General features: G+C 45.6%; 1 protein-coding gene across 1 annotated transcript in view; it reads right to left on the bottom strand.

Moving 5' to 3' along the window:
• The window catches only part of FSTL4 (follistatin like 4), a 647,263-nt gene extending 626,661 nt beyond the window's left edge, over positions 1–20,602 (bottom strand). Inside the window, exon 1 of the mRNA XM_025388000.1 lies at positions 20,488–20,602. Within this exon, the coding sequence (XP_025243785.1) occupies positions 20,488–20,495 (8 nt within the window). The 5' untranslated portion in view covers positions 20,496–20,602. The remainder of the gene's footprint in view (positions 1–20,487) is intronic.
• Between the last annotated feature and the right edge of the window lie 1,267 nt (positions 20,603–21,869).

Consider the following 21,869-nt stretch of genomic DNA (forward strand, 5'->3'; position numbering starts at 1 on the left):
GGGAGAATGAAGATGAAAAGTGAAAGCAAACAGGGGTAGGACACAGCTACAGTGACCACATGTCCTGGCTTCCTGGGACAATTCAATACACACCCATTGTTCCAGCATAATTATTAACAGTGTCCCTTTTCCTTACCAGAATAATCCTGATTGGGATAATAAGTAACAAGGGCCACTCTAGAAACTGTGGGAACAAGAGTTCAGAGGCAGGAATTGTCAGTGTGTGTGCTCAGGGGTGAGAGGTGCTATGAAGACTCCAGCTCAAGTGGAGAGTTGAGCACATGTGGGGAAAGGGAAGAGGGTGCTGTGGAGGAGGTGCAGGGCTGGATCTAACAGGGCCCAGAAACCAGCAGGGAGGAGCTCCTACTTCATCCTGTGGGTATATTAGGGAGTCACTGGGGACTCTTGAGCAGGATAATTATGGCCCCAGGCAACATGCTCAGAAAGGACAAGGAGTGAGATACCAGAGGCAAGGAGACTGGTCAGAAATTCAGTTGCCAGGAGTGTGGCGGTGCAAGGAGGAGGAACACGAAAGGCAGGAGGATCAGACACCAAGGGTCTTACAGGAGCCCAATGGGGGCACAGTGAGAAGGGAAGAGTGAAGACAAGTGACCGTGGGGGGTCACACTCAGGCACATTTCTCAATCAAACCTTCTGCACTTCCTGAGTGATGAAGATGACTTTCCTCCAAGACTCTGCATTGCAAGAACAAAGAGAAAAGCTGATATGACAAAATGCTTAGAATTATGTCTTTGATGTATGAACACTCCTCGCCCCCTGGACCCTGAAAAACAGAGTTCACCCCGATTCCCTTGATGAATCCAAAGTGCACATCTTTAATAACAAGAGGTCTCTGAAGGTAGATTTCCTCTTCCATTTGTGGAGCTATTTCCATTTTTAGGGGCTTGGAGATGCTTCCGATTAATTGTTAAGTTAGCCTTTTGAGACCTCAATTTATATGCAGCATTGACCAGTGTCTGCAAATAATCTGAGCAGAGGAAGGAAGAGGTCCTTAGGAAATTAATGTAATCGTTTCAGCTCATTATTTGAAGAGCATGTTCTCAGAGCCCAGAAACTTCATTCATTCATTCAAAATTGCTCTAAAATCCAATTAAAATCAGGGGTCACATACAGCACCATTGTTTATTTCTTCATTACGGAGAGGGGAGAGCAGACTTTAAAACTGCAGAAATCTAAGGAAGGTGAGGGTGGAGCTGTAGGGAAATCACGCAGGGTCCCCAGTGAAGCCAGAAAGCTAAGGATGTGAACATTCCAGGGGGCGTCATGGAAAGGCACACTCACCAACGCTTCTGGAAAGGCAACATTTCAACAAGAATATGAATCCCATCTTTAAGAAATAGTTTTTAGTCCTTCAGCAGACATTACACATCCTTTTTCGGATGCATGAACTCTAACGCCACACAAAAGGAAGTCCAAAACCAAAAAACAAAGAGTAGCGAGTTACCTCCCAGAGGTAATTCTGCCAAAAGTCTGAAGATACGTGGGAAGGAAATGTGATTGATTTATTCATTAGTCTTTTAACAATATCCATAGAGATCTTACCTAAACTACAGCAGTGAACTAAACAGACAGTATCTCTGCCCCGGAGTAGCTTCCATGTGGGGGCGGGAGGTAGGGGTGGGGACATGGGCACGGAAACCGACCATGAACAATAGACAACGTAAACAGGTAAAGCACGTGGCACACTAGAAGATGATCAAGCACCACAGCACTCAGGAGACAAACCTTCAAGGCAAGAAGTCAAGAACTTCTGGATGAGCAAGAACAAAACAGGGAAAGAAAGCAGGGTCAGGAGCTGGCCACCACCATGCTCCTGGGCCATTCGGAGGTCCCAATCAGCTCCTCTCCAAAGTAGCTTCAGCACCCCAGGAAATACGTTGAAATGAAAACATCAGAAGAGAGTGTCCCACAGCAGCCCTTCTAGTCCCCTGAGCAACAATCACATTCCACAGGAAAGGACTTCATCACAGCCCCAAACCATGCCCCTGTACCCAGAATCTCTCCCCAGCCCTGCACTCTCCTCCTCTCCAGGGGCTGGTTCAGGCCCCCTCGGACAGAGGGAGTGGTGAGGCCTTAGTCTGAAAGTCAATCTTAGGGGACTTGTCACACAGAGGGGAGATCTCACTAGAGGCCAGATCCTCAGGATATCAGAGACTCAAACACCCAGCAGGGCTGAGAATATTTCCCAGAGAGGCAGTATGGTGTCCCGGACAGAGTGCCCCCCTCTCCCTCCCCACTCCTCCACCAAGCTAGAAACCAAGGGAGTCCTGCTGGGCCAGGAGCCTGCTGGGACACATGGACCAGTCCACTCCCCTCTCTTGTCTCAAGTCCCTCTGTTGTAAAATGAGGAGGCTGATTGGGTGGTTTACTGACCAAGGTCAGCATACCCTGGAACTGGGGCATGGGAAAGTCCTCATGCCCCCTCCAAAGCCAGCCTGCCCCTGGGGAGAAAGGGCAGATGGGAGGGCTGCAACTCCCCCCTGCAGAACAGCTCCCCTTTTCTTTGTCTTACGTGTTGAATTTCCTCATAAGGTTTAATTTTTTAAAGAAGGTTGCTACTAAATAGATGTTTGAAAGCCACTTTTAGTGTTCTGAGATAAATACCTTTGAAGCGACAGGACAAAGAACAAAGCGTTTTTCCCTCTGCCCCCATATCACCCAGCCACTCAAGAGAAGGCTTCTGACACCAGACGCACGGGAAGGTTTTCTCACACACCACGCAGTTCTGCAGGTGATTCTCTAGCAGACACCAGCTTCAATTCAATTCCAACACTGTCTACCTGGAGAGAGCGTCAGATCCCGCAGGACTGTTCCCACTCCAGATGCCAATCATAAGTAGTGGGTTGCCACCTATGCTTCTGATGGACCCACTATAAATGAGGGTTCCCACATCCCCCTCCTTGAGTTCAATTAATTTGCTATAGCAACTCACAGAACTCAGGGAAACACTTTACTGACATTTACCAGTTTAATCCAGGTGGAAGAGATCCACAGAACAAGGCATGTGCCCCTGTCCCAAGGCTATCTAGGGGCCACCAGCCATCTCAGAGGCAGAAAAAAGACACCCATATCCCTCTAGAGATTCCAAGGGCTTCGGGAGCTCTGTGCCAAGAAAGAGGGATGAAGACCAAATGTATATTACACGGTATCACAGTACCTGACTGTATTTCACCACCATTAAACAAGAGGTGATGCATGACTCAGCTCCATCAGAGAAGTAAGAAGACTCGGGGCAAAGAAGGCCCTATGCCTTTCTCTGACGCACTGGAAGCATCTACTTGTGTGCCAGCTCCTCACCAGGACCCACGTTGCCAAAGCAACCAAGTTCGGCTTTTCCTGCCCAAAGCACACAGGCATCCTTGAGCAGGGGAGAGGTGGAGCCAGGCATGCACCGGGAAACCACCACATACCCAGTGGCTGAGCCCTTTGACCTGCCAATGTTGCTGAATGGTACTTGAGTCCAGGACTCCCACTAAGACACCCAACTCCACAGACAGACAAGTTAAGAAATCACAGGGTGAATCTTCTTCAGAGGGTGGCTGTGTGTAAAAACAGAGAGGGCAACACAGCTTCCTGCCTGCCTTTTCTTGGTGTCCCTGGAATCATTCATTACAACCACAGGGCAAGAGTCTGGGGTGGCAGAGATGAAGAGGCTCAGTGGGCTGGCTCCACCTCCTCCCTTCACGGAGACACGGAGGTCACTCAGGGACTTGGTGCCTTGCCCAGGAGTCAAAACCAGGCCTCGGGTCTCCCTACTCCCATGCCACCTTGAAGGACACACCCCCCAGAAACCACAGCTCACTCCTTTTTCAGGACTTCATAGTCAAGAAACAAGCCCAGCCAACCCTTTGCTCGAAAAGTCCCAAGGCTGAGATGCAGGTCTTTCAGGTGGGCACCAAATTTTGGTCTAGAATCTTGAACTCATTTCAAAGTGTTTCTCAAGATGGTTCTTGTCTAATTTCCATGTTAGCACAAACTAATATCTCCTCATTGCAATTCCTCTGCCTCTCCAACCATTTACCACTGCACTGACCTTTGCTTCTAGGTTAATTATCAATAGTTTTGTCTATTGAAGAAATTGAACTGAATTAGCTTAGTTTTAATCTCTCATCAACAATTCAAATGACCATTTCCCACAGATGAAAAATAAAATTGCCCGGGTGGGGTGGGTGCAGCAGAGCCACCAACTCTTAATGAGGCTTCATCAGGCAGGGAGGGGCATGGCCCTCACCAGTAGGCATCAAAGTCCTTCCCCTGGCGTCCCATGCTTGAGTGCCCTCGGTCCGGACTGGACACATGCCAGGGAGCACGGAGGATGTCCCAGGTTGGTCCGGCCCTGTCTGACAGCCCATTAGCTCCAGCTGTCAGTGACATCTGCCTGCTCTGATTACTGTCAGAGCTGCGGAGAAGCAGCGGCCCCCAGCATCGAGCTGTCTCCCCCTGCACTCAGCTGTCATCAAGCATTGTGCTTCCACCTCGAGGCACTCAGAATCCATCCCTGGCTGCTATTTATAACCTTCCTGTGAGGTCATCTGCCAGTGAGGCTGCAGAAGGGGTGTGCCACTTCAGGGCAAAAGGCCCCAAACACCACCAACTTCCTGCCACTGCCTCCAGGTGAGAAGTAGGCAACTTCTGAGCTGAGGAAAATCAGTTCACAAAGTACATGCAGCATCAGGCCAGCTTCCACTGCGCTCCATGGCTGGGGACTCCAGGCTACACGAGAGGGACACTGAGACTAGGGTAGCTTGCGATGTCACCAGAGGCCTGGAGAGATGGATTCAGATGGCGCCACATGGCTCCACGCTCAGCCCAACAGGACTGCCTCTGATATCTAAAAAGATGCCACAGTGCTTGCAGAGGGACTGAAAATCCTAGCCTTTGACGTGTGCTGAGCCACCCATGTTAGTTTCCTGTGGCTGCCGTAACAAAGGACCACAAACTGGGTGACTTATAACGACAGAAATGATTCTCCCACAGCTCCGAAGCCCAGAAGTCCAAAATCCTGCTCTACCAGACTCCCTCCAGGGACTCTAAGGGAGAAGCTGCCTTTGCCTCTTCCAGCTTCTGGTGGCCATCAGCGTTCCTTGACTTGTGGCTGTATCACTCCAACCTCTACCTCTGTGGCCACACTGCCTCCTCTTCCTGTGTCTTCTCTGTGCCTCAAATCCCCCTTGGCCTTTCTCTTACAAGGACACTTGGATGCAGGGCCCACCTAGGTAATCCAGGAGTATCACCCCATCTCAAGATCCTTAATTTAATTTCACCTGCAAAACTCTTTTTCCAAGTCAAGTCACACACACACGGGGCTCACCTTTTGGGAGCCCACCTATCCAGCCTATGGGAATAAAGCAAGAGTCTGGCATTTAGAGTCAGGAAGCACTGGATTTGAATCCCACCACTGCCACTGACTTAATAACTACAACTCTGTCTTTTCTTAGGATGTCACCAGCACCCAGTGTGATTCCAATAAAGGGGCCCAGCAGGGCAGGGATCTGAGAACAGGCCTTGCCCTCCTCCCCTCTCACCACAGAAGGCCCAATGGCACACCCGGTGACAGTCCCGCCCCAGGCCCAGATGGGAGCAGGAACTTCGTGGGTCTGTGAAGACGGCCTGCAGAGGAGCCATTTGCTTTCCCCACTCAGGGAGGCAGCACTCTGTCACCTCTTATGATACTGCTCGTCCTCGGCTCTGGGACCTGGCTGCCTGCCTGCCTGTTTCTGCCTCAGCGCCCCCAGCAGCACCAATAGGTCTCCATCCAGGCTTTGTTTGCTTTTAATTACTAAGCCAACTAAGCGAGCCCCCAGCACAGACACACCTGGCTGCCTCCGACAGGTAATGAATCGCTCAACCATGTTCAAGGACAGGCCTTCCTGACAGCAGCCGGGCGATCAACTGAACAAAGTCAGGGTGAGCTGGGAGGTCAGAGAATATTGACTAAGGAGTGTCGCAGACGCCTGCCTCCCCGACACTGCTCCTGAGCTCAGCTGATATTGATGCAGATACAGTCTGAGGACCACAAGTTTCTGACCAGGAAGATTGATTTCTCTAGGAAAAGGGAGAGTGGACACTGAGCAAATATTCTTATATATCAGCACCAACATGGAGATCCTTTAAACATCACTTTTCAGTGACCAAGCGAAGAGTTTTTCTCAAGGCCAGAGAGAAGACATCCAAGTCTGTGAACTCCTCTAGTATGACTTTCCTCCTCAGGCTGAAAAGACCTGCAAAGTCATGGTTTTCTTCCATACCATCTCACCAAAAATTCTGTACATTGTACACAAGGCTGGTCACACACCTCCCTGGAGCCATCCTCAAGCAGGAGAGGGTCATCGTCGACGACCCAGGGTTGACAAAGGAGAGAGCATGAGGCACAGGTACAACTGGGAGCCTTGCAGGTTGTAAGGATCAGGATTTGCCTCAAAACCTGAGAGGTCAGCCACACCCAGTGCGTCAATGGCTATCCTAGCCCCCTGGGCGGGAGAGAGCTGCCAAGAAATGCGGAACACTTGGCATCTCCTGGGTCACAGAGCCATCGAGGGAATCCAGAGGGTTGGCCACCCCAACTCCTGTCCCTGGCAGCAACATGGAAACTCCACCCCGGCAGACACAGACCTGTGGGCTGGGAACGTACGGTCAGTGTTCAGTTGCCCTCCTCTGCTGTGTGTTAAGCTGGGGAAGATTCCCTAACGGAGGACAGGGGCTGGGAACAAAGCTGGCTTCATGTGAGCTGATGCGTCTGGCAGCTTCCTGGGGAACCAAAGACACCAGGGCTGTGAGGGGAAAGAGCAAGTGCGCTTTTGACCCCTGTCTCATAAAAATTCTAAGTACATACGTATAGGTATACATAGACACAGGTGCCTAGTGGATCCTAAAGTTTGTGCATTAAAGTGTTCACAATGCTTCATCCTCAGACATGGGATTTTTCACTGTGCTTTGTCTCTATTTTCCAAATTTTCTACAATATACACCATATTACTTTTATAATGTGAAAAAGTGCTATTTTTTTAAACGATACAAATGCAAAGAATTGGCACTCTTAATCTCAGATCACTATATCCATTCTGTAGGAACGAGTGCCCTATTTGTCAACTGTTCGTAACAGATTGTGCCTAATTAAATTCTAGAAAAAACCCAGCCACACCCTCGGCCAATTGTGCATCAGGCACTATGGGCACCGTGATCCTCCAGGCTCAAGGGGACACCGGACTGCTGGTTCCCTCCTCTGCAAACACTGAAGCCCAACACCACTGTTTATCCCATTCAAGAATAACCAAAAATACAAAATAGATTTCATAAATCACTTTGTCTTTACAGTTTGCTCCTCAAGGACACGCATGCAGGCTTCTAGCAAAGACAATGCAAAATAATAAGACAGATGTAGTAACTAATATGAAGTGCTTGCTTCACTAAACAAAGAGCTTTTGATGCTGTAACTCAATTTGCGTTGGCATAATAGGATCTGAGTGGGGCTAAGAGGAGCCACATAACAGCGGGCAGGCAGCCTCACCAGCAGAGGGGAGCATGGAAACACATGGCAGAGCCCCCTGGGGCCACATGCTTCTCATCTGGGACCTCCAAAAGGCACCATTTCATCAGGTGATCCTCAGAGGGATTGCTCATGTTCCTCCAAGAAAAGGCTCAAACAGCTGGGCGCAGTGGCTCAGCCCTGTAATCCCAGCACTTTGGGAGGCTAAGGTGGGAGGATCACCTGAGGTCAGGAGTTCAAGTCCAGCCTGGCCAACATGGTGAAACCCTGTTTCTATTAAAAATACAAAAAAAAAAAAAAAAAAATTAGCCAGGTGTGGTAGCATGTGCCTGTAGTCCCAGCTACTCAGGAGCTGAGTCAGGAGAATTGCTTGAACCGGGAGGTGGAGGTTGCAGTGAGCTGAGATCACGCCACTGCACTCTAGCCTGGGCAACAGAGTGAGGCTTGATCTCAAAAGAAAAGAAAAGAAAAGAAAAGAAAGAAGAAGCTCAAACATTTCATGGTTGTTTCTGGTACCAAAACCCAAACCAAACAGCCCTTCCTTCCCTGTGCCCTGCTCTCCCATTTATTTACTCAGCACCTGCTCTATATTAAGCACCTACTGGGTCCACCAAGGTGAGTAAGGAGAGGAATTAGATACAGTTGCCAACACTCAGGAGTTCACAAGCTGACAGATGCTTTCCTCCTGTTGTCTGGGGGAGAGAAAGGGTTCATGGTTTTACTGCCCCTGCTGCCCCGAGAGTGGTAGAAAAGAGCCAGAACTGCTGGCTCCCAAAGGTCCCAGCCCGGGGAGAGATAGAAGAACCTCATGCCAATTCTTCTTATGAAGTCTGTTCTCCTCAAAGAGGCCGTTTCTAGAGCCTTGCTGCTGGGACTGAGGAAGAAGTCCTTCCTAGAGACAGGGTCTCTGGGGTTTGCTCCAGGGAGACCGGTCAGCCTTCCTCCACCCTTATAGCTATAGTCCCTCTGCCGAGAAGATGCTCTGGGTCTGGGAATCCAGTGATCTGCCCTGGCTCAAGACTCCCATGAGGCCTTGAAGAAGACCCTAGCCCCCACTAAGGGATGGAATCCCCCCTGGTGACAGCCAAGGTTGTCCTGGATGAGGATGAGGAGTGGGCCCACCTCTGCCCTCAGACACGCTCTGAGGATGCTTCCCTGACATGCAGGCCCCAGTGATAAGATCGACAAGCATGTCCTCACATCAGTGGACAAATGGGCTACTGAGATAGTCATAGCCCTGACCCAGAACCATGGGTGTTCATTTTGTGCTCAGACTTGAGTACCCAAGTCAAGGTAAAAGGATCAGAGGGGTGTGAGATCTGGAGCTGCCTCCGTGATGAGTTAATCCCTGACTGAGCAGGCTTCTTGGCCATAAATCTGGATGTGCCTGTGTCAGAAGAGCCAGCCACTTGGCTCTCTGTGCCCAGGGGTGCTGCCCAGCATGGCTAGAAGCAGCTCTCAGAGGCCCTGCCAGGGACCGGGTCTGGAAGCAGCACCGCATGGAGGAAGTGGGGGGCCACCATTGCCAACAAGAGCACAGGGCTGGGGCGAGGCCCTGCCTCACTGTACTCACTCTCCCTCCATCTCTGCCCAGCCTTCCAGAGCCAGGGAAGGGACACAGAAGCACAAATGCTTTCTCAGCAAGCCTTCTATGTGATTCTCACAGGCACGGAGACCATCAGGACAGAAAATCATCCCCACTTCCCAGATGAACAAACCGAGCCTCAGGCAGGGCCGTGCTTGAAAGGACAGAGCTGGCACCTGTGCTGGCCTCCTGCCTCCAGTCCCAGTGCTCCCTCCTCTACACTGCTCTGCCTCATTTAGGGGAGTCCTCATCAATTAGGTGAACACCCCAGACTCTGCAACACAGCCTGAAGCACCCGCCACCTGGCACTGGAGCTTCCTCTTTTTTCCCATCCATCTATTTAAAGGCCGGGCCTAGGAACTCAGAGAGATGGTCTCTGTTCTCTGCTTGGCCACTCACCAAGAACAGATCACCTCTGAGCCTCAGCTTCCCCATCTGTACAGGGCATCCAGGGCCTCCCAGCTCTCCCCACTATAATTATAGGGGCACCTGGGAGATGTTCACTACCTGTCAGACTGTTGAAAAACACAGGGCTGAGACCCTTAGCAGGTGGAGAGTGCAAGTTATTTCTGCCCTGTTGTTGTAAAAGATACTGCAAATGAAACCGTGGTTCCACACAGCCCATGAGTCAAGGCTGTCCGCCACTAGGCGGATGGATTTAAGCCCCAGTGAGTTATCTGAGTGCTCCTAGAGGAGGTAGCAAGAGAGCAGGACCCCATGGAAGGGTATGTCTGCAAGGCCCATGGTCCGACCTCTCAAACAGCAAGGCACATCCAGGCTGCTGTATCTGTGCATATAGAGGCCTTCCCTGAGCTACTAACTCCAAGAAGGACAAGGGCCCTACATCTTGAGGTTACCAAATTCCTTTTAATGACTCTTTAAGTGCTTCCTTACACTTTTCTATAAATCCACCAGCTCATCCCCACCCCAGAACTCCACACGCAACCTCATTAGGAGGCAGTAAGTGGTGGAAAATATTGATACTTCTGGCTAATGGCATTATTAATACCATTACCATTCATATCGCCTCGTAAACAACTCTTATAGGACATTTAGCATGGCTAAGTCCAAATGAAGATAATATTGTTGCTAATTATATCTCTATAAACTTACTTTATGGCAGGGAACAAGGGCTCTTATATCTCTGATTACTCAGTTGCCAGAACCATAAGGAAGCAGGAAAGACTGCATGAAGACGTGCCCTCTGGGGATGATTCATTATGAGGAAGTGTGGTTTGCAAGAGCACAAGAGCTGTTTGGAGATTTTTAAAAAGAAAGGAATGCTAATTTGTGAGAGAGGGGACAGGGAGGAAACGTCTCAGGGAGCCAGAACTGAGCAAGGCTGACTCTGGAACCGCTGGGCAGGATTCGCAAGCTGGTTCTCTTGGGTCCCCGTGTCCAAGGGTCAGAAAGCAGCCTAGGTAGGGCATGCCTGAGCTGCTCATTTTGGTGATGAATACACAGTGGAGCTCCAGGGAGGGAAGCTGAGCAAGTGTCTTCATCTCATGAGAGGGTTCTAAATCCAGCAGCCCTACAATCATGTTTTGAAATGACTCGCATTTTCTTATTTACTCAGTGGCTTACTTAGCACTTGTGGACTTAACTGGGGCTTGTCTGAAGCTGGTGGAGGGGTTTATGCTGTCTCAGGAAGCAGTGTCAGCCTTGCGATTTCGCCTCCTGCATTGTTTGGGAAACATTACTCCCAGATAAAGTCCAAAGTGATTGCTCTAAAGGAAGCTGTGAATAAGAAAATAAATGTTTTTCTTTTTCTCTTTCTAGCTGAGCTCAGACGATTTACAGTATTAAATGTCCCCTTGTACTCAGGAGAACTAGAATTGATTTTTTTTTCTTAAAACTGCTCATTGGTTTGCTTATAAATTTCTCTAGCTGTTGCTATCAAGTTGTAAATTGCAGTTATGAGAACCACCACAGATCGATGGCAGTCATTCTAAGGGAGGACCAGGTCTGTGTGGACAAAGGCAATTCAGGCTTTTGACAGACATTTATAGTCAATTATCTTTAGTTCAGATTTGATTAAGAATTGGTGAAATCGCAGCCAGATACTAGGTAGGAATTTACCTTCTCTCTACCCATGGGCCAGTCCATACAGCTATTCACCAAATATTTCCAGCTTCTCTCCCTACATACATTTCTCCATCTCTTTTGCAGTTAGGCAAGACCATTAAACTTGTTTTGGCCAACAAAATGTGAGTATGAGTATCACATATTAGTGCCTGGTAGGTGGTTTAAAACAAGGAGCAGAGAACTTTTTTATAAAAAGCCGGACATATATTAAGGCTTTGTGGGTCATATGGCCACTGTCACCAACTATCCAACTCTGGTACTGTGGCACCACCAAAGCAGCCACAGATAATATGTATCTAATGGTGTGGCTGTATTCCCATAAAACTTTACTAATGGATACTGAAATTTGAATTTCATATAATTTTTGTGTCACAAAATCTTCTGGTTTTTAAAAACCATTTTAGAAGGGTTTAAAAAAAAAGTTATAGAATACACAAAAAAATGTGACAGGTCGGATTTGGTCTCAAGGCCATAATTTGCCAACCCCTGCCGTAAATAAAATCAGTGGATGATTTGTTATATCCCCTCTCCCTGCAGAGACAGCTCCACCATAGGTCCAGGTCCATGAGTGCCCATGGGAGCAGAGCCCACAGTCAGTCCCCATTGGACATGGAGAGTGAACAAGAAAGACACCTTGTTTGTTGGAGTCACTGAGATTTGGGAGGTTGTTACTGCAGCAAACCCACCCTCTGAAACAGTCTATGAGGGATTTTTTAAGATAATTAATGGACTAGACAAAATTGCAATATAAAGAGATTATTAAGGAATGATTTTTTTGAAACATACTTTATTTTTTGTAGTACCCATTTTTATTAAAATCATAAATTATGCATAATATTAATCTGTTCACTAAAGCAGATCCTGAATATGCTGAAACTTGACAACATCTCCTACATCTATTTAGAATCAGGGGAACTTTCAGAGTCATGACCTTTCTTTTCCTTTTCAAGGATATTTACATTCAGCCTGGGCTTTCTCCTCATCTGTCTCATCAGGGACACTGACGGTTTGGGAATCTCAGCCTCATACCAAACCTTTCCGTCTTTAACCCAAGAGATGAGTAGGATTCCGGACAGAATTAACCATTCCAGACATCACATTTCAATAATAAATGAGACAGGAAGAGGCAGAAGCAGGAAGGTATGCCATGTGACTTCGGGTATGCCCCTTGTCCTTTCTGGGTCTTTTTTCCTCCTGTAAAACTGGGAGTTGGAATAAATAATATTTGTAAGCTCTTTTAGTTTAGATATTCTAAGACTAGATATAATGTCCAACAATTTGAAACAAACCCTTTTGGATCTGACTACAAAAACAAACTAGAAAGAGCCTTTGGACCCACTCAATCTAGCTCTTTATCTAAGAGTCTTCTAAAGAAGTCAGATGCGTCCCTATTTTGATCCCACAGAATTAATCTAGAATGACTTGGAAACTGACCAAAGAAGAAACACAAATGAACAATGAACAATGAAAGTCTGAGAAATATTCAGTCTTGCTAGAGATTAGAGTAATACAGATTTAAAGATCAAGAACCATTTTCCATCTACTGGCTTTGCCAAGGTTCATAAAGAGGACCATATCCCACATTGGTAAGAGGAGGGAGTCTAGAGACCCTGTGCTAATGGGGAAGTAAGTTGGCATGGTTTTTCTAGAGCAATATGTATTGAAAGCGATAAATATGGGCACCCCCTTTAACCAAGCAATAGCACTACATCTACTGTTTTTTGTTTTTTTAAAAAAGTGGATAAGCACAAGACTTAGATAACACAACAAATGGATACAGCATCATTTCTAATGACAAAAAAAATTAGAAACAGTAAATGACTAAAGGTAAGGAATTATATAAATTAAAAATGGTACCTTGATAAAGTGAAATACTACCCTGCCATTAAAGATAATGCTGCCATACATTATATGAGCCTAATTTTGCGGGGGGTGGGGGGAGTAAAAATTATAGACATACATGAAAAAAGGACTGGAAAACGTATCAAGATGGAAATACCAAATATCAAAAAAAATATATCAAAATACCAAAAATGGAAGTAGTTATCTCTAGAGGTGTTAATTTTCTGAATTCTGCTTTTCATTTTCCATATTGTTATAGAATCAGAAAAAATAAGCATTAAATGGAAGTAAAAACTAAAAAGTATAAATCTATATATTTATTGATTTCAAAGGTGTTCTTGACACAATTGAAAAGTATTTTTTCTAAGTTAGCTATCAAATAACATGTATAGTTAGTTAGATCCTGTTTTGGAAAATGAGAAAAAGACTGAAAATATCTTTATGATACTTATAATATATGAGATACATATTTTATGAAAAATGCATAAAAATTAAGTGATTTGTGGGGTACGGTTATGAGTGAATTTTTTTCTTCTTGTCTTTTTTTCTGATTATTCTACACTGAACATATATGTGTAAAAACAATAAAAAGGAAATAAAACTCTTTAAAAATAAGTGAATTAAGAAAGATCCAGATGCTTCAGGCAAGTTTGCTCTCAATGCTAAATAAGTCACTAGATCAGTCCCTTCCTCCTACACACACACACAAAGACAGCAACCTCCATGGTCTTCTATAACTTCCCCGTGATTCTATATCACCACTGTGTGGATGAACAGGCTGCCTGGAAGAGGCAGGAGGGAACACTGGGAGCCCAGCACACTTAAGACTAGGGACACACTTTTGATTCTTGCTACTGACTCTCAAGGGTCCTGATTCTGATATTCTGTCTTTCCACTTTGGGGCATCTCACAGACAATACCCATCAGCCCATGTGTGTTTTGTGTGTGAGTCTCAGTTTGCTGACTGATATAAAATATTAGGCAGTAAGAAAAATATGGTTCTGGAAGAGCACCAAATGGAGGTTTGGCATTCTTTAAAGTTCTTACCAGTTCCTGAAATTTGTTCAGGTAGTTAGACACCCAGGAAGCAGGGAACTTACTGTGTAACACTTGGATGTAGCAGTATACTTGATCTGTATCATATGAACCAGGAAGATCTCTCTTCGTGAGTAATCTCTATTTATACATACTACAGAGATCTCCATGAGCACATAAGACCACAGATAAAGCAAGCCCTAAGAAAATGCCTGCCCTGCTATTATTTTCCATTGATACTTGTTTTTATTTAATTTGTCATCTGCTAGTGCTAACTTCAAATAAAAGGTATCAGGACCCAGATATTTAAGAAAAAAATATATGGGAGAAAACTTAAAGTTGAGAAAACTATATTAACTTGAAAAGAAAATTTCCTACCATGATTATAAATAAGTCTATTTCTGCTTTTGAGTCTAACAATTTTTGCTTTCTATATTATGAAGCTATGTTATTAGGTGCCTATAAATTTGGATTTGTTATAGATTCCTAGTATGTTGACCCTTTATCATCATGAAATGATTTTTATCTCTAGTAACGATTTTTGCCTCTACACATTGTGCTTCTGATTAATATTTGCATAGTAAATACACAGTAAAAGTTACTTTTTCTCCTTTTACTTTCAAATCTTTTTGAATTCTTACACATAAAAATATGTCTCTACGAAACATAGTTGAGTTTTGTTTTTATCTAGTCTAACGATCTTCATCCTGTAATTAGTCTATTTACATTTGATGTAATTACTGATATATTTGAGTTTATAATCTTATTGTTTAATTTCCACTTGTCCTGCTTGTTTTATGTTTTTCTTTTTTTCTTAATTTCTTCTGGATCAAGTATTTTCACTATCTCATTTTTCTTCACTCTTAGCTAGTTAGTTATGCATTGTTTTACAAATCTTATAGTGCATACCCTATATTGAGTACATTCTTGACTTGTTAAAGCCTAAAGTAAATTAGTAGTTTGTATTATTTCTTGGACAAATTAAAAATTTTAATTTCATTTATCCCAAACCCACTGCCTTTTGTGCTTTGTGTTGTGTATTTTAATTGTATATTTATAACCCTAGAAGACATAGTCAGATTTTTACCCATACATATACATACACACACACACACATATGTGTGTGGATATATTTATACTTTTTGTTGCTTCATTCATTCCTCAATTTCCATGTTTCCATCTGGGATCAACATCCTTCTGTCTTCAGAAGTTTTTTTTTTTTTTTAGGGTGGATATAATAATTTCTCACAATTTTTGTCTAAAAACGTGTCTCTGAAGTTTTTCACTGGATATAGAATTCTAAGTTGGAGATTATTTTGTTTCACTATGAGTGATATTTCAGTGCCTTCAAGTTTCTGCTGTTTCTTGGAAGTCAGTGTCATGCTCACTGTTGCTTTTAGAAGGAAATTTGTCCTTTTTTCCTCTGAATTTTACAAGATTTCCTCTTGTTCCTTGATTTTCAGTCATTTTATTGTGATGTGTCTAGGTGTATTCCTTTTAATTTTTTCTATGTGGGGTTCATAGTGCTTCTTGAATCTGTGGCTTGATGTTTTAGTATGTTTGGGGAAATTCTTGTCCATTATCTTTTCAAATATGGCTTCTTCCCCCCCCCCCCCCCCCGCAAGACTCCAGTTACGCATGTTAGACCATCTCACCATCTCACATATGTCTCTTACGCTCTTTCCTATATTTCCTATCATTTTTTTTTCTGTCTTTTAAACTGGAAGTTTTCTACTGATCCTTCTTCCAGCTCACTAATCTGTTCCTCCACTGCACCTAATATGCTATTAAATCCCTCTATAAAGCCTCAGTTATTGATTCCTCAATTCTCAAATTTCTATTTGATTATATAGTTTCCAATTCTCCACAGAAGTCTCAGTGTTGTTGCTCAATTCTTGAACATATTAACCACAGTCATTTTAAAGCTCATGATGGATAACTCCAATTTCCAGGTTTCCTGTAAGTCTATTCTCCTACAGGCACTGTCTCTTGGTTTTCAGTCAATTATTGTCTTTGTGCTCACCTAGTTATTTCTTTACTGGATTCCAGATCCTGTAGAGATAATCTGAGTTTCTGGATGATGTGGCCTCGTTCAAGAGAGGATTCATGTTTGTTTCTGGTGGCATTTAGAGTAGGAAGAGGTGACCTTAATCCAGTAAATAGCTGAGCTGATTTAATGATGGCCTTTGTGAGAGCTGGCTTATTTCAAGGTCAACTTTATTCTTATAAATTTCAACTCAAAGTTGGGGAGGTGTTTACCAGGACTTCCTATCTGGTAGAACCACAATTTTCCCCTGAAGCCCCATGAAAATGCCAAAAGCTGTGATCAACATCTCAGGCATTTTGAGCGACTTTCTGCTCAGCCTCTCAGCAGCTGCATTCACGTCAGCAAACTTGGGTAAAAGTAGCACCAAGTATATGGCTCTCCCCTTGGGATTTCCTTTCTTTAATTTTATATATACATATATATTTTTTTTTTGAGATGGAGTCTCACTCTGTCACCCAGGCTGGAGTGCAATGGCACAGTCTCGGCTCACTGCAGCCTGTGTCTTCCAGGTTCAAGTGATTCTCCTGCCTCAACCTCCCCAGTAGCTGGGATTACAGACCCCTGCCACCACACCCAGCTAATTTTTGTATTTTTAGTAAAGACAGGATTTCGCCATGTTGGTAAAGCTGGTCTTGAACTCCTGACATCAGGAGATTCACCCCACTCAGCCTCCCAAAGTGCTGGGATTACAGGCATGAGCCACCGCGCCTGGCCAGGATTTTTCTTCTTCCAAGAATCTTGGCCCTTTTAGCCAAGCTCTTGTCACCTTGATAGCTTTCCAAAGACTTCAACTCATGTTTTATTTAATTTTGTAGAGTTGTATTCCAATTACTATGGCAGCAAAACAAATTCCCCTAAAACTTAGTGGCTTGAAACAATGTCAGTCATTTATTATCTCCCACAGTTACTGTAGTCAGGAATTCAGGAGCAGCTCAACTGGACAATTCTAGCTTGGGGCCTCCCATGAGGTTGCAATCAGATGCTGGCTTTGGCTGGGCTCATCTCAAAGGCTGCTTCACTCACATGTCTGGTACCTAGTCTGGGAAAACTCAAATTGCTAGCAATTGGGCTTCTCCAGTGTCTCTAACTATCTTTATGTACCCTCTCCCTATAACTTGCTACCACACGGAAGCTTCAGATTAGTTGAACTTTCACAAATTGGCTAAGGGCTACCAAAAGCATGTATCCCAGGGGAGAAAAGGAAAGGCAGGAGGTAATTTCTATGGCATAGTCTTGAAAGTCACATAATTTCACTTCCACTGCATTCTGCTGGTCATGACAATTACAAAGGCCTGTCTGTGTTGAAGGGAAGAAACATAAAAGCCACCTCTCAGTGCAGGTGAGTCAATGTCTCCCTGTAAGGAGACATCACACACATGGGCACACAGCATGGGTGAGCTAGCGATGTGGCCATCTGGAAAATACAACTGCCACAATGGCTCCAGTTGTCCTTGATAGGAGGTTCGTCTCAAACAAGTCAGTCTGCCATTTCTAGGAGTAGAAAATCCCCTCTCTGTTAACTTGGAGTTTTCTGTCATTGAGAAAAGACTGCCATGACTGTGTTCTAATGGAGATGCCGCTGTGTTGGAGCCCTTGTGTCAGCTCAGCTGAACTCATCTTCTCAGAGACCCAGTGAGAGCTTTGGCACCATTTTAGCAAAGCTAAGGCAGACATGGCCTGAGGCTACTGCTGCCCCACTCAGACTCACTCCCAAGGCTGGTTTCTAGAAGCCCAATAAAGAAAATCCACACCACTCCTCATGGTCCACTCTACCTTTGCTTTATTCCTGCAGATGAGTACTGCACAAAGAATATTCTGTAAAAACGCTGTTTGTACAAAGTATGAATTCTGTTAAAATTTTTTTTCAGAGAATTTAACATATTCTTTCCCCCTCTTCCAGATTCATAATGCATATTAGCATAAAGCCTCTGAAAAGTCCTGTAGCAAAGAAACTTTGTTTCATCCCCATTTTCATGAATTTATTTAATGACAGAAAGTGGGTTGAGGGGTTATCTTTTTATTAACAGGACAGAAATGAACACCCCACGAGCATTGTATAGAACACGCAAACATTGAACAGAGCATCCCTAGACTTCTGATCCCACACTGCTCTTGTGGGACTGTGGAGCTAAGTTGTTCATAGTAAAACATTGTGTCTCAAATTGCCTTATGGGAGTTAAGTCATGGCTGAGCGCCCCTTTGCTGAGTGGTATGCTTTTTCGGGTGTTCCAAAGCAAAGATGGGCCATGTACCATTTTCCAAATTAGGCTGATGAATGCATCAACCTTTTCCACCTGCCAGTAACACAAGAAGTTTTTAAAAGGCTTTTGTTTACTGTCTACCAATACACATGGGGCCATCAGCCAGTTGGCAGGTCTTGTGTGAGCTTCATTTCTGCCAGCTTACAGTGAGCTGCCCACTCTTTAGCTGAGAGCCACGATCAATGCCCCTTCAATGCTAAAGGGCTGCAGGGGTGAGAGGTGGGAGAGAGTAAGAAGCAAGGAGAAAGGGACAAACCTTCCTTCTACCCTCCACATTAGAGAGCCCTCCCACTCAAAGCCTCATTACAGGCATTGCTGCCTGCCTGTCCTACCAATCTCTTGATAATTTAGATGTGTTTCCAATTGAGAGCTGTGTTGTTTAATAAAACAGAGACAATCGACTCTTCCTCAGTGTTGTAATAGCCTCTCTGTGTGTTTACTTGAGAACAAATGCTGTTATAATTTCTTTGGGGAATCAATATCTTCCAGTGCATATGCACAGCCCTATTGGAGGTTCAGATTGTGTAAGGAGAGAAGGGGAAATTTATTGCCTTGTAAATGCTGGCAGAAGGTAGTAGGTTTAGTGAGAGCTGTAATTAAACTTTTGCTGATAATAAAAAATGGAGGCAATAAACACTCAGATTTTCCAGTCCTCAGTCTCAGAACGGTTGAACCATCACAGGGTCCTGGACTCTTGCTGGTCTCTGCACAATTAGCCTCTGAAGATGAAGGTCCCAGAGCCCAAAGGCTGCCAGCTCCTGGGCCCTTGAGATGCCCTCCATGTGCTCACAGGCCCATCTGCTTTCTTCAACTTTAGCAGCAACAAAGTCAACCTTTATTTTACCAACTGCTTCTAAAGCTGGCTATTCAAGCCAGAGCTACCAGGCTAAAAGTCTACACAGGATTTGAGAATGAGGAGTTCAACCTGGAGGCAAGGACCTGTACTCCAAAAAGAACTGAAGTATAAGGGGAGGTAAATCACTCCCTTCTCAATCTTTCTGCAGGGGGACCCCTCCCCGGGAATTCACTCAAGTCTTCCAGAATAGCACACAAAGATTTTCCAAAGGTGATTGCTTGTTTCTCAGCTAAGTACTTGCTGTGCAGTTTTGTATGTGCTCTAGGTTTGATGGAGGCAGAGGAACTGCATGGTTAGGAAGGGGATGAACACCTCCTCATGCCCACAAGGTGGCAATGTCCACAAGGTACCACTGACACCTTGCCACTGGCTAAGGACATCTGCATTGTCTTTTCCAGCTGGGATGAAATCACAGTCACCTCTCTCCCTGCAATTCCTGGCTGTGTCCACAAGAGTGTCAGACTATGGACCAAGGAGGCAATTTCTCTGGCCCACTGAGATAGGGGCTTCTTCAAGGCTTCTTTGGCCCTGAGTATCGAAGTAAGATCAACTGGCCTGGGAAAATCAGAAAATATCCCCACTCAGCAGCTCCACTACCACCATCACCCATAGATTAAGCTCCCAAAGGGGAAGAACTTTGTCTATAATCTCTGTAGCCATCCAGACAATAAATATCTACTGAGCACCCACTGTTTCCCATGCACGGTGTCACCGCACCCAGCACCAAACACTTGCAGAAAGAACAAAGTGAACAAACTGGCCTCCATATCCACCAGGAGGTTCTTCTGAGAACAATACAGGAGCCTGAGTTCTTCTAGAAATAATAAGATGCTCCATACTGAGCACCTGCTATGCACCAGCTGGCCTACACAGCCCTTTACACATGTCCATTCTCTCCTTTGGTCCTTACAACCACTTCCCACTGTGAGGCAGAGATGGTGTTGTTGACAGTAGAGGACAGTAAGGCTCAGAGGGGCTAGCCGTGTGCCCAGAGCCAGTGCCACCCAACACACAGCACAGGGCCAGCGGGGAAGGCCCCAGGTGATGGTGCTCCAAAGCCCACATTCTTTCCCTTATGCCATGTTCCCTGTCAACAATGTCACATGAGACCCTCACCTGCCATCACTTGCCTTCTCCTCTCAGGGTCTGCTGGGGGAAGGTGCAAAAAGAAGTTCACCCCTGAGTACTTGAGAGAGACTAGCAAAAAAAGGGCTGAGCAGGGCTGCCAAGGAGCACCACGGGGAAGCAGCAAAGAGGTCTAGGGCTTACCTGTCCATAGGAGGCAGGCCTGGCTGGGATCAATGGCTGCCGGCATCTCTGGATTCTCTGCCTTTCTCTCCTGTCTCATCTTCCACCCTCCTTCCCTCCTCTAAAATGTTCAGAGGACTAAGAGCCTGCAGGGAGTCTCAGTCCAGTCCCCTCGCCAGCCCAAATGCCTCCCACTGGGTGACCCTTAGCCCTGGGGCTCCTTCAGCCAGTGCCAAGCATATGCAGCCCCTTTGCAAGGTTGGGCACATGGGGTGCAAAACCAGCTGGGCACCAGACGTAATAGGGTACTGGTGAGGTGCAGAGGCTGGCTGGCCCCAGAACGCAAGACCCTCCCGGTGTATAGCCCTCTCCTGGGCAGCTTCCCCTAGAGAAACAAAGCTTCCAGTAGTGAGTCCCAAGTCCAGGATGGACCTGCACCAATTCTGATGCTGTGACTGCAATCTCTTTCTTCAGATGCCTAGCACTTGCACAAACTTCAAGTTGCTCATCTCCAAATGAGTGAGGGACTCACCCTGTCATATCAGCTGCCCTGGATTCACCCACAGGGAGCAGCAGGCCCCAGGGGAGAGTCTGGAGAAAGTGTCCACATTTGCAGCTTTCCAGCTCTGGGGCTTCTCCAAGGTACCCAATGGCCCCAAATGAGAACTCCGGAGCTCAGGCTGCGGTGGGGCCCCTAGGCCGCTGATTATCCAGTAACATTACCAGCAGGCATTAAATCTATCCTCAGTTAACCCAATGTCTTCAATAATAAAAAAGATTTTGCACTGGGGATAAATACTGTGTCTCATTTTCTCACTCTCACTGGTCTCCTGTCACTGTGCACTTATTAATACAATCGCTAATATACGGCTCCCAATCAGCCACTAAAATGCTGCTGTTATTCCTACTAATTTGACAATAAAATATGGCTGTGCCAGGCCATAAAAAGTAGGCTGCCATGTGACTGGGGGCTCTGTGGGAGGTAAGCCAGGGAGCCCAGGGCTCTAGACTGGCCACCAGGAACTGAGCCACCATGACCACAGCCTTGCAGGCCCTGACTTCCAAGGACCCAGAGACCACCAGAAACTCAGAGGTGTTCCCTGCTATATTTCCATTACTTTATAACAAATTACCACAAACTTAGGAGCTTAAAACAACACTCATTAATCATCTGACCGTTCTGTAGGTCAGAAGTCCAGGCGTGACTAAATTCTCTGCTCAGGGGCTCACCAGGCTGAAGTCAAGGTGTCAGCTGGGCCACATTCACAGTGGGAGGCTTGATGAGGGCGGAATCCACTTCCAGGTGCATCTCATTCAGGCTCTTGGCAGATTTCTGTTCCTTGCAGCTGTAGGACTGAGGTCTCTGCTTTCTTGCTGGCTAGGGCTCACTCTCTGCTCCTATA

Source organism: Theropithecus gelada, chromosome 6 (assembly GCF_003255815.1).
Source record: "Theropithecus gelada isolate Dixy chromosome 6, Tgel_1.0, whole genome shotgun sequence".
Classification (NCBI taxonomy): Eukaryota; Metazoa; Chordata; class Mammalia; order Primates; family Cercopithecidae; genus Theropithecus; species Theropithecus gelada.